Here is a 12,484-nt window from a genome sequence, read left to right on the forward strand (position 1 = left end):
ACTGTCGCATAGTAGAGGAATTACCGTATAATACAGGAGAAGCTTGCAGGCAGTTTCGACTTACATTAGCTGTTTAGGTTTAATTACTAATGTTAACTAGCATGTTAGTGATCAATAATTAGCCTGTGCCCATGTTATCTCCTAACATACACCTACACTCTCCGTATCTGTAAGATTGGGAATGATTGAGATTTCTCTTGGCACAGCTACCAGAAGACTTACAACTTTCAGACACGTTGCTCACGTCACATTCTCTCAGTTGGAGGTTGCGCAGTAAAGCTGGCCATCACCGGAAAAGTGCTTCTAATAGCCTTCACTGGTCTCCGTCCAGAGCAACGGGGTCTATTGGTCCATTATATACTGTCTATGTTTACTATTACCATTAGCATTAGAAAACATAATATTAATATCAGTAGCCAGCTGGTGGCGCTGCTTCCTTTCTGGGGGGAAAAACAGAATAGTAATAAGAAACCATTGAAGAAGAAAAACGGAAATTATGTACCATTGACGGAAGGCGCAAATGTTTTCTACACTCGGGTCAACAAAGGAGGGCGGGGTTTACTCTCTCTCCCGTTCGACTCGACTTCACAGAGGACCGTCCCTACCGCCCGCGCGACGAAACGAGCTCCCACTTTTTATCGATGGGAGGAGTTGTTGTTGCTCTGTTTTTGGCCACCGAAACTAGCAGCTCAACTGAAACAAGAACACACACAAAAAAAAAACACGTAATCCAAACGAATAAATCAAGTCACAAACATGTCTTCGCTACGAAGTAAATCCGCGCAGGACATTAGCGACTTGCTGGATGAATACGGGATAAAGCACGGGCCTGTGGTCGGTGAGTGGCTCTGATTCAATGTTTACTTTGCGCCCGTTTTTGAATCAACGTTAACGCCAGCTAATAAACTTCACAGGCCTCCCCCTACCTGTGTAAAGTTACTAACTACTCCAGTAGTAGTTGTTGAATTTCCGTGTACACTTGATCATTATGTCTCAACTATACGTTGTGTGTGACTTTCACTGTACCCAGACTCCACCAGAAGTCTGTATGAGAAGAAGCTAAAAGAGGCCATGGCCAAAGGGAAGAAAGGGAAACCATCACCTGACAAAACCTACTACAGAGAAGAGGGTAACTGTTGTATATTCATTTAACATCTACACTCTGAACAGCATCAAGCTTTACTTTGATAAATACATGTACAGTTAGTCCACAGGTGTGCCAGAACTTACAGTATGTCATTTTACATGCCTCAGAGTTTACAGGTACAAGTGGTTTACATTTTCACCAGATGATTAAATGGGAAGCAAAATTGAGAATAAACCAAGATATTCTGACTTTTAGTTCCTTCTAACCTTAATGGGACATACCTGGTTAAATAATTAAATAAAACATTGGATACTACACTCCCCATAATGCAGCTACCACAGGCTCAAGCCAGAAACAAGATCATCAGTTTTGATTAGGGGTGTGACAGACAAGACACCCAGCTCACGAGACGAGACACGAGATTGGGTTCACGAGAACGAGACGAGATTTTAACACTATTTTACAGAAAACTTCAATGAAGAAATAAGAAAAAGATAATAAAAGTAAAAAATAGTCCTTTATTCAATCGATAAGTCATAAAATGAAAACCGAGCACTGAAAGGTTTTGCCATAAACTCAAATGACTGGCTTCTCTCCTATATAACTACAGTTACACTGTTACTTCTACCATATGTATGGTGGAGAGAGTCTCTTCACTCAGAGAACCAAGGTTACAACATAAGACCGTTGAGACTAAATGTGTTGTATTTGAATTTGTCATTGTACAGTAGACTGAGATAAATAAAGCTTATTTTACTATTGTTTCAAATTGATTACGTTCTAAAGCACAAATAAATTACCATCAAACACTCAACAGATGATTTTTGTGAAGACAGATGCTATTTTCTCCTCCTCTGCATTTTATTAATTGCAGCACTAAACAAGGGAGTAGACTACTCTGGTATCGATTTATGACCATTATAGAACGAAGGGAGAACATTTGTCTTTGTTTAATATCATTAAAAGTAAAGTTAGGTTTTGCTGTCCGCTTCCCAACTCATTTTAACAGAGGAAGAGAGTTGTCTGCGCGAGACAGCGCCACAGTAAACTGCACGCCGCGGTCTCGGTCTCGGTCGAGAGAGAACGTTCTAACAGTAACAATGGGTTTTACATGTAGCTTTTTTCTTCCGCCATCGCTCTGCAAAAGTAAACTCAGAGTAGAGCTGGGCGATTTGTTTCCCTAAAAGAAATCTGTGATTTTTTTATAAAAAACTCGATTTCCGATTCGATTTCCCCCCCCCTTCCATTTAAAACAAAATAACTGCGAACTGTAAATATATTTTAAAAATATATATTTATTGTATTTAATTAAAGTGCATCAACATAAACAAAATTGCAAAGGCAAACCCTTTCTCTAAGTGAAAAGTCACTGTGCAGTGTGCAACAAAGATTGTTAAACATCCAAATTATTTATACTGTATTTGGATTTTAAAAAAAATCGATTTTTTAAAAATATGAATCGATTTGACCTACCAACTCGATTTTTAAATCAAATAGATATTTTTTCCAGCCCTAACTCAGAGTAAACTTTGGAGAACGGCCGGGGGATTTTCTGTGCTAATTTCAAGGCTGCTCCTCTACACCTGTGTACTGATATCGCAAGACACTTTTTACCTTTTCACGTTTAATCTCGTCACACCTCTAGTTTTGATATTAACGTTATGCTCCTTATGATGAGTAAATGTATCTTTATGTGTAAGGCAGGAAAAATGTGGCAAGTCTACATTTATAACTGTAATATTTAGCCATTATAACTGTATTGTTACAATCAAATTTTAAAGTTGTATATGTTATATGATAAAATAAAATGCTTAAAGCCAAGCAAAAATGGAAACATATGTACTGTTATTATGTTTAAACTAACAAGAGAGCATGTGGATCAAGCGGTTTACCACTAACTGGTCGCTTGGGAAAACCCAGACAAACTTCCGGCAAATTTGAGATTTGCTCTGCAAGTCAGTCTGGCCAAGAGCCCATTCAAGCCCATTTCCAATTTTTCCAAATCGAGGCGGACTTTACACGATGACGATAGCGCCATAGGATAGCTCAGGACAGTAAGCTGCTTTTTGTTTACATTCAACATGACGCCCACCGAAGCGCAGCAACCCGTTGATGCCACTGTCACTGCTAGGTCACCTGGATCGTTGGTCTGATTGGTTGAAGGACCAATTGCGCCCAGAGGCATTTGACCTTTGGAAATGGGCTGTGAATGAACGTTCGCCAGACCCACTCTCAGTTACATGGTTACAACTGAGAAGGGTCTGGTGTCAATCAGGCTAGCTAACTGGATGAGTAAAGGGCAGCAAAATATACTTGGACAGCAATTATTGTCCTTGTGTGGGCTACTTAAGTATTGCAAATGTGCGGGTAATAGTGTAATTAAAATGTACACTGGCAGTGACACTTCATGATGTTTGTGTTTGAATTTTAGAGGAGGAAGTCACCTATGAATACAGGACACCTGTAAGTATCTCTGTCCATGCTGTTTTTGTGTGTGTTTTTTCCATTATTCTCCTAATAAATAAATAAATAAAGATAAATATTTGACGAATGTTGGTAAAAATTGTCTTTTGTGTGTCAACTACAATTTGTTTACAAAATTGTATCACAGTGGGAAAATCAATAACTCAATCTCAAAACCTGTCATTATTGGCCCTGAAATTAGTAATCATAGTCATATGTCATTTAGATCTACTGTTGCTGTGAGCTCCTAACCTTGTAGTTGAGTGGCCAGTGTGTGAGACATATTTGTCGCCTGATTTTAACAAAAATAATGAAGTCAATTCTATTTATATTGCCCAAAATCACATAATGTGTATGAAATAGCACTTAATACTCATTTGTTTTCTTAAGCAGGGGCGTCCCATGGAAGGGCCAGAGATACAAATATAAATTAAACATAACTAACGTTAATTAAATGCAGTTGGGCATATAGGTATGCATTGTTTATACCAACACTGATGTAAAACATCACTGCTTCCAATTTTGCAGGTCAGGAGTGACGGTGCAGGAGACAGGTCAGTTCTCTTACAAATCATCTGTTATTAGCGCCAAACATGCATTTCCTTTCTTCTATTTAAGTAAATCAAATTAGCAAATACAAATGAGTCTATAATTTAGTATTTACTTTTTTCTTGTCTGTCTAGTGGGTCTTACATGAGGTCAAGACCAGAGTGGAGTGAGAGAGAATTTGAACACGAGTAAGTTATAATTATATAAATCCTATGCAATAGTTGTCTCAGTTGGTGATGAGACTGTATGTACTGTTTTATGTCACTCTCTACAGGACATCCTACTCCAGCTACTTAAGGTCAAAGCCTGAATACAGAGGAAAGGATTTCGTTGATGAGTAAGTGTATAGAAAGTCAAATATCGTCATTAGATGTTATCAGCCTACAATCTATTTAGGTTCAAATTTGCTCAATTATTTGTCACTTTGTTTTTTAACTTTACTTCAGTAATTGTACCTAGGGCTGGGCAATATATTGATATAAATTGATATCGTGAAATGAGACTAGATATCGTCTTAGATGTTTGATATCGTAATATCGTAAAATGACGCATTGTCTTTTCCTGGTTTTACAGGCTCTATTACAGTAAAGGGATGTCATTTTCTAAACTTTCCAAACTGTTCTATTATTTGCCTTTAACCACTTTACTATATCCACATCACTGATGAGTATTTATCACAAATCTCATTGTGTTAATATTTTGTGAAAGCACCAATTGTCGTCGCAATATCATTATCGAGGTATTTGGTCAAAAATGTCATGATATTTGATTTTCTCCATATCGCCCAGCCCTACTTGTACCTTACTTACTATTTCCATTTCATGCTACTTCATGTTTCTACTCCATTACAGTTCAGAGGCACTGCACTGCATTTGTTAGAAAGCTATGGTTACTGGTTACTTCAAAGATTACAATTTTACATACAAAATTTGAGCTTATAAAATATGATTGTTTTATATTTATAAAATAGTTATATCTAGGGCTGTCCTCGACTAAAGAAATTATTAGTCGACTAACACTTATACGATTTTGTCAACTAATCGATTAGTTGATTTAATTGACAGAGCTGTGCGCTTTGAGAGGTGGTTAAGACTAGAAAAGGTTAGTTAAGGTAACAATAAGTCTTGTCACCTCATTGTTGCAACATTAGTTGTTTGAACCAACAATAACACCAGACTTACAGGTCTAAACAAGGTCCCATTTAGTGCTACTTGATGATGGAGAATTTCAGTTATGTACTGAAGCATACTTCACTTAATTCCCTTTCAGGCCCGCCATGTACGACACGCCATCCACTTACAGAAACTCCTATTTAAACTCGACGCCCATGAAATCTCAAGATGCTCCAAAGGCACCAAAGTCGTCTCGCCTCATCCCACTGTGGGTTCAGTTTGCGTTCTTCCTGGCTGTGGCAGTCTTCCTCTACTTAGTTTTTTCCAGTATGGAGACAAATGAATCCCTCAAAGGAATAGAATGATTTTCTATGATTTTAATTCATGCTCAGTTTTAAAAGGATATTATACTTTATTGTGCATTTTCATTGAATGAATGTGTTTTGGTTAACGCCTTTATTTTAGACATTGCTGATTTGGGCTTTATGCAATATTTCTTTGCTTTATAATTGCAGTTTATTTGCTTGCTTTTGTTTATAGGTTAAACTGTCACCCCGCTTCACTACAGAATCCACTGCTAGAATAGATGCCATTTTAAAGGGTTATATCACTCAAAATTACACAGAATCCTTCTTCCTGTTACCTGGACAGTTTCATTGTGATCTGTTGAAAGTTTTGGAGATCATCATCAACAGCTCCTCCACAGCACAGTGCACCCACCGGTGTTTGGCTTGCAGTACTGAATGTGTCTAGAAATTACATTTAAAAGTCACTCCAAATATTATACAGATCTTGAGGTCAACAAATTAAGGTCAGTAGATTATCACAAGATGTCTCATATTAAGAAAGAGACATTTTGATGTTGACCGAGTTTTGTTTGGCACATGAAGCATCACAAACCGCAAACAAGATGCCAGTCACCTCAGTTGTACTGTGGTGAGCCTGAGCCAATCCGATCTACTGTAAGCCTCAGCGATTCACAGTGAATCAATCTGAATGGGAAGATAACACTTCATCAAAATCACATCAAAATGGGACAGCTAATCTCTCATTAAACGCCATAGACCATTGTATAAATTTGAGATTCCATCAAGAAATCTTGTAAAATTTCACCAGATCTTGAGCAACACCCGGACTCCCAGTGTATTAATCAATCTGCAGTTCAGTATCCAAGGTATTGCACCAGATCTGTTTAGCATCCCAAAATGCTTTTTTTTCCTCAGTATTACAGTAAGGGGGAGTCTGATTCTGTGTATATTGTTAATATGAAGATTGACCAAAAGAATCTTACAACCTACAAAGTTTACATTATCTTGGGGTACAACAATGGTACAACTTCCTTTTGTTAGTTATTAGAAATAACTATAATACAGTACAGCTGGGACAGTTTTCAGACTAGCTGTAATGCAAGTGCCTCAGTGGTTTTGTAAAATTATTGGGATGTAATTATTGATGTTTTCATTGTTAAGTAGTTGGGAAAATGTTTGGTTACACTTTACTGGAAGGTATCTACATAAGAGTGACATGACACTGTCATGAACGTGTCACAAACAAACAAGTCAAACGTTTATGACATAGCGCTTCTTTTACTAAGTGTCATTCAGTTTTTTGTCATGACAACTTATGGTTAGAGTTAGAGTTCATGACAAGTGTTATGTCACTCTTACATAGATACCTTCAAGTAAAGGGTTACCAAAAGTTCATGTAAAAGTATGAAATTGAACAGTTTATATGAGCTGTAATGCTGTTTGTTCTTTTTTCAGTAGAGATATCACACATTTGTACTACATAATCCAACCTTTACATCCTGTAAAAGTTTGATGTGATGTGTTTTGTATTGCCGTTATATTACTCAAAAATATTAAAGAGTTGGTATATGTAAACATTTTAAGCGCCACATAATTAACTCAAGAGCAACAATACATTTTAAACATTTAAATAATTGGTTATTAAAATAAATGAATTATTATATGCATTATGTTAAAAGCTTTTTCCTTTTATGTAGTTTGATCTGACGCTATAAATCCAACTACAGTACATGCAGAAATATTTATACATTACCAAACAAAACACACTGAACCCAGAAGCTCCAACAACAGCTGTATTTTATTAAACTACAACTTCTATTTACCAACTTTTAGTGCAGTAATATACATATTGTAAATTACAAAAGATGCATAGTAAGGTTAGATTTAAAATACAAAAACATTCTAATCCTTAAGGATCATTGATCTATAGAAGCAAGTACATAAGCTAGTAGAGCCTATCATTAGAGTTACCTGGTAATAAATACAAGACAATGTTTTTAAACTGCATTTACACCGACCTGAGGGACCCACATCACAGTTTCCCCAGTTTTTCGTTTAGTTGCCGTTTTCCACTCCAAACATCTGGTGCCATGGCAGTAGCAGAGTCCGAGTGAATCTGAGGTCTAGCTGGGACCACTACAGACTTTGAAATGGATATAGTTTTTACTGTCAGTCTTCTGTGGCCTGTGGCTCACATCTCACCATAATACAAGACTTAAAAGCCATTGTATCCCAGCAGTAACACTAGCCAGAAGTTTGGTATGATGTAGGTAGAGTCCAGTAAAAACTGCCTCATCCAAACTGTACTCAACTTCTCCGAAGGTGTGCTGGATGACGGACCAAGCTGTTTGGTTCTGCGTTCTGTCTCCTGAATCCACGGTGGATGCTGTGTGAGCCCTCTGACTGTCCACTCACTCGTGATTCTGCTTGAAAGATCAAACAAAATGCTTCACTGTAATTCACTAGTGTAGCACAATTAAAAATATGGACACAGATGAAAAATTAAATATCACAGTACTTCTAAAAAAGTATTTGCCCTTCCTATGAAGTTTTAATGTTTTATTCTTTCACAATATTAAATCAAATTTATAATATATATAATAATAGATTTAATGTGGATTTCTTTTTGACACTGGTAAAACAATCCTTCAATATAAAAGTGATCTAAATTAAATACCAAAACAAAATACGTTTCAAGTATTCACTCCTTTCAATAGGAGACACCTGAATTATCACTGGTGCCAACTGGTTTTAGAAGACACATACTTAGTTAAATAAAGATCACCTATGTGTGGTAAAGGGTGTACAAATACTGTTTTGTAGGCCCTGTATGTGCAAGAATTGTAACCTTCAATACCTTTAGTGATCTGTTGCCTGCATACTCCATCATAGCTTGTTAATTGATAAGGCAACATAAGTGTTGTCCACACCTGTAGACAGAAGAACATCTATTAATCTGGGTACACAAACAGGATGTTTTGTAAAAAAAAAAAAAAAAAAAAAAAAAAAAAAAAGCTTAAAGGCCTCTGATGGAAAAAGGAACTTGCAGGTTCTGGTCTCTCGCTCCAGTTCAGTGGGCTTCTTCTCCTTGTTACACAGCACCTTGGCCACAATGATTAAAACGACGACAGCTACAACAAATGTCAGGCCTGACACAAGCCAGCTGATCCCCATTGGACTCAGTACTGGATCTGGGTCTGAGGGTGAGAGGAGTTATCTGTAAGTTACATACAGGATGGGTTTTCATAGATGCGATTATATCTACTGATACAAGTACAGTTGCAAAAGAGGAACACAAAAGCTGTACAAGTCAGGAATATTGACATAGAATACCAGTGATTGTTATTATCAGTGTCACCTCTGATGGCTATTGGCAGGGGTTGGCTTTCTCTGGAGACAAAGGTGCGCCCACCCAGCTGGACCCGATACAAGCAGTAGTAGTAGCCCTCGTTGGAGCTCTGGGCGTTGGGAAAGGTGAAAGTGACGGACGGTGTGAGGGCAGGCAGGGACTGGCGCACTGTGCCGTTGGAGCGGATCAGACGCAGCTGGAAGGAACCGCCAGGGTACTGCTGCGGGGTGGAGCAGGTGATGTTAAAATTATGGCCTTTAATGACGGAACCAGCCGGGGCCTCAGTGGACGTGTTGTACCAGTGTTGTGGAGTCAGGAGTTCCACTGTGATCAGTCAAAAAGGAATTAAATAAGTTATTCTGGGGAATACAAAGGTTTGATCAGGGCTAAAAAAAAAAGAAAAAATGCCATTAAATGCTTAATGTAAATTATTATTATTATTATTTCATGACAATTATATGAAAAACAGCTGAAATGAAACAAAGAATGATAATACAGAGTAGCAGTGAAAATAAAAATGTGTAACAAAATAACCTAAACCCATAAAAACGTTCTCAAAGACTTAACTCGCTTTTTGGGGCTTTCAACTGCATCTCACAAATCTTCCTCAGCAAATGGAGCTGTTAAAGGTAAACTGCCTTTTGGGCTTAGATTATTATTTATGTTTGTCTTGTATAATACACATCTTATGTGCTGTAAGTTAGGAGTAAACAAATGTGGGGGAAAAAAAAAAATTCACCTTGAACCCTAATTCAAGGCAAGGGACTTAAGAGAAATTTAAATTGGTCACACCCATAAGGTTTACTTGGGCAGAAAATATAACGTCTTTATATAGATAGCACAACAAAACTACGTGCTATGGTAATGGCCATTGGTGCAACAGACTTATATTGATTAGACAGTGCGATTATATGACGTACCAACAGTGATGTTGATGGAGTTGCTAGGTGGAGAGCTGAGCAGCTGAGAAGGAAAGCCGCTCTTGATCCTGTACTGACAACTGTAGCTGCCCTGGTGGAAAGTCTCTATGTCGGACAGTGTCAGCTCTGCTTTTTTCTGGGTCTGGTCCGCCCTCTGTGTAACCAGTGGTGTAGACACTCCATGCTTGTACAGGTGAAAGTCACTGAGGTGACCCTGTAGAATACTGCAGCTGAAGCGAACAGCCTCGCCAGGAGAGAACACAGTGTGAGGTGACAGCAGGGTGAGGGTTGGCATTAAAAGGGTACCTGTGAGTAAAGACAGGTTAATCACAAAATGTAAATGATATCATGAATTCATAAAATGTGAATAAAGCAGTGACAGTAATCCGCAAATGCTATGCCTTCTGGTAAACTAAATGGATAGATTACAAACTGGCACGCCTCAGTGTCCCAGGTAATGTGTCTAGATTATCATATTTAGGATATAAATGTCCAGGTTACTCTACACATGATTTAGTGTTTACATGTACCAACTCAAATATGAAATACTTGAATCCTGGAAATTGTATGCAGTGAGTATTTGAATTTGTCCAATATATGTCCATCTGGCACTGCTCCTTGGTAGATGAAATGCCTAAACAGAGTGGACCCTCACCTGAGCATTTCACCACTGCATCATTCTCATGGGTGCAGTAGACGTTATTGTGGAGGGCAACAGCACAGCGGGTCAAACTGGACTCATGTCCGAGGCACTGGACATGCCGCAGCCAGATCGGGCCACTGCCTTCACCATATACTGCACCAGGAGGGGTAAATTCAGCTAAGCCACAGCCCAGCTCCAGGCACACCACATTAGCATCCCGGGGGTCCCAGCCATGGTTGCAAACAGTCCCCCACTGGTTGTGAAGGAGTACCTCAACTCTGCCAGAACACTTGCTCTCCCCATCAACTAGTCTCACCCCACCTGGGGATCAGAGAAACAATACTTAAGAGACAGAAAGTGTGGGTACAGCTATGGATGCAGCAGGTTGATATCAATCCCAGGCTTACCAAAAGCTGTAACTCCATCCCACAGAACACCTAACAGGCCTGTAAGGAAATTACAAACATGGAATTATTATCAGGTGAATACAGAATCAAATATATTGAAAATGCCAACAATAGCAGCTATTCACACTTTTTTTAATTATTATTATTATTATTATTATTATTATTATTATTATTATTATTATTATTAGGCACACCTAGCCAAACTATGGTCTAATACAACATCCCTGCAATTAATTATTAAGTTGTTCAGTTTCGGATGAAACTGTTTTGAGAGGTGTTTATTCAACTTTATTGTCATTCTGGAGGCTGTAGTTTGAGATGTTAATACCTTGCTCACCCCAGTTAGCAACATTAGCATTTGGTGAACTAGCGATAAATAGTATAACATCCCTCAGGAACACAATACAATTCAACAGCACCACAAACGTTACAGCCTTCAAAATAACCACATAGTTAAACCTCTCTAAAACGAACACTGAACATTTTAACCAGCATGAGGGAAACATTGAATAACGGGCTATTGTGTTAGACTGCTTTATTTTGAACTAGGTAGCTAGCTAGTTAGACCCATTGACATACTTAGCTAGCTAACGTTAACCAATGCAATGTGCTAGCGATAGCTAACTAAAGTTAATTGCCAGTCATTATCCCGTTGCATAATCACACAAATCAAGCTAACGTTACCTAAGTTAGCTGGTCCTGCTTAAGTGTTAGCTGGCAAACAAGCTTAGCTAACCATTATTAGCTGCTCACCTGTTAAAAGGATATGGAGGAATTTCAGCATCGTTCCCCTTACCCTTCCATCAGACGAGCGGTGGGAAGGAGGCCCATTGTCGTAGTGATGATGCTTACAGCCGTTGAAAGCTAGCTAGTGACCGCACAAGACATCAGCTAAGGCTATAAGCAACTTAAACGTTAACCAACTGACACTTACGGTGCGGGTGTAACGTGAAAGACATGATCGAGAGCTGACCGATGCTAACTCTTTGACAAACAATACATTCTTGTCTCGAGAACAGATAAAGTGAAGATGTTGAGGAGTCCGGGTGGCTGTCACCAAAATAGGATTTTTTTTTCTCCATGAGACTGTCAGGATAACGTTAGGAAAACGACATACCGTCAGGCCGCCATACTCACGTTAACGATCAGGGAGATTAGCTAGCTAGCTAGCTAGCTACACGTCAACCCAGTGCTGAACGGTGCTGAACCGTTTTCCGTGCGGCAGATAGAGGTCACCACAAGCCGCAGCGCTGCATTCAAACCTATGATTTAAAATCCGTTAGCTTTCTCCTTTTTGAGGGTCACTACTCGGGACGATAGATACAGTCTATGCTCGGGACAGAGCCAGAAATACAAAGTCGTCGTTTTTACTGTGTCTGTAGTGTATTTGGCCTCAACACCCGGAAGGTCAGAAGACTAGCTAGCTGAAACGTGTCAGCCATGTAATATTCAAGAAATAAAAGAAAAATCCAAAGTTTTGTGCAAAAGGTATAAACACAGAACGCTAAGCGGAGCTGAATCTAATTAGCTAGCTAGCTAGCACTATAGGGTTCTCCAAAATAACCAATTCTTCTGTTAATAGCCTAGAGTGACAAGCATGAACAACACAAGAAACCTGAAATCAAAGCATCTCTAAAAGGAATTCA

At 38.6% G+C, this 12,484-nt stretch overlaps 2 protein-coding genes across 3 annotated transcripts; one reads left to right on the plus strand and one right to left on the minus strand.

Moving 5' to 3' along the window:
• Window positions 1–577: 577 nt before the first annotated feature.
• LOC114558831 (lamina-associated polypeptide 2, isoforms beta/gamma) lies at window positions 578–6,198 on the plus strand. The gene is made up of 7 exons (XM_028583087.1): window positions 578–838; window positions 1,031–1,129; window positions 3,519–3,550; window positions 4,079–4,104; window positions 4,234–4,287; window positions 4,374–4,436; window positions 5,369–6,198. Exons 1-7 carry the CDS (start codon window positions 757–759, stop codon window positions 5,574–5,576), a joined length of 564 nt encoding a protein of 187 aa, XP_028438888.1. The 5' UTR covers window positions 578–756; the 3' UTR covers window positions 5,577–6,198.
• Window positions 6,199–7,299: 1,101 nt separating this feature from the next.
• On the minus strand, window positions 7,300–12,484 carry si:ch211-150o23.3 (uncharacterized). Of its 2 annotated transcripts, none has more exons than XM_028582938.1 (8): window positions 11,592–12,484; window positions 10,839–10,877; window positions 10,444–10,752; window positions 9,789–10,094; window positions 8,878–9,192; window positions 8,567–8,716; window positions 8,377–8,449; window positions 7,300–7,942 (listed from the first exon to the last, which is right to left on the minus strand). In XM_028582938.1, exons 1-7 carry the CDS (start codon window positions 11,620–11,622, stop codon window positions 8,406–8,408), a joined length of 1,194 nt encoding a protein of 397 aa, XP_028438739.1. In that variant the 5' UTR covers window positions 11,623–12,484; the 3' UTR covers window positions 7,300–7,942; window positions 8,377–8,405. The 2 variants fall into 2 exon arrangements, with proteins under 2 accessions (XP_028438739.1, XP_028438738.1); XM_028582937.1 differs by having other exon boundaries at window positions 7,300–7,945.

This window comes from Perca flavescens, chromosome 7, assembly GCF_004354835.1.
Source record: "Perca flavescens isolate YP-PL-M2 chromosome 7, PFLA_1.0, whole genome shotgun sequence".
NCBI lineage: Eukaryota > Metazoa > Chordata > Actinopteri > Perciformes > Percidae > Perca > Perca flavescens.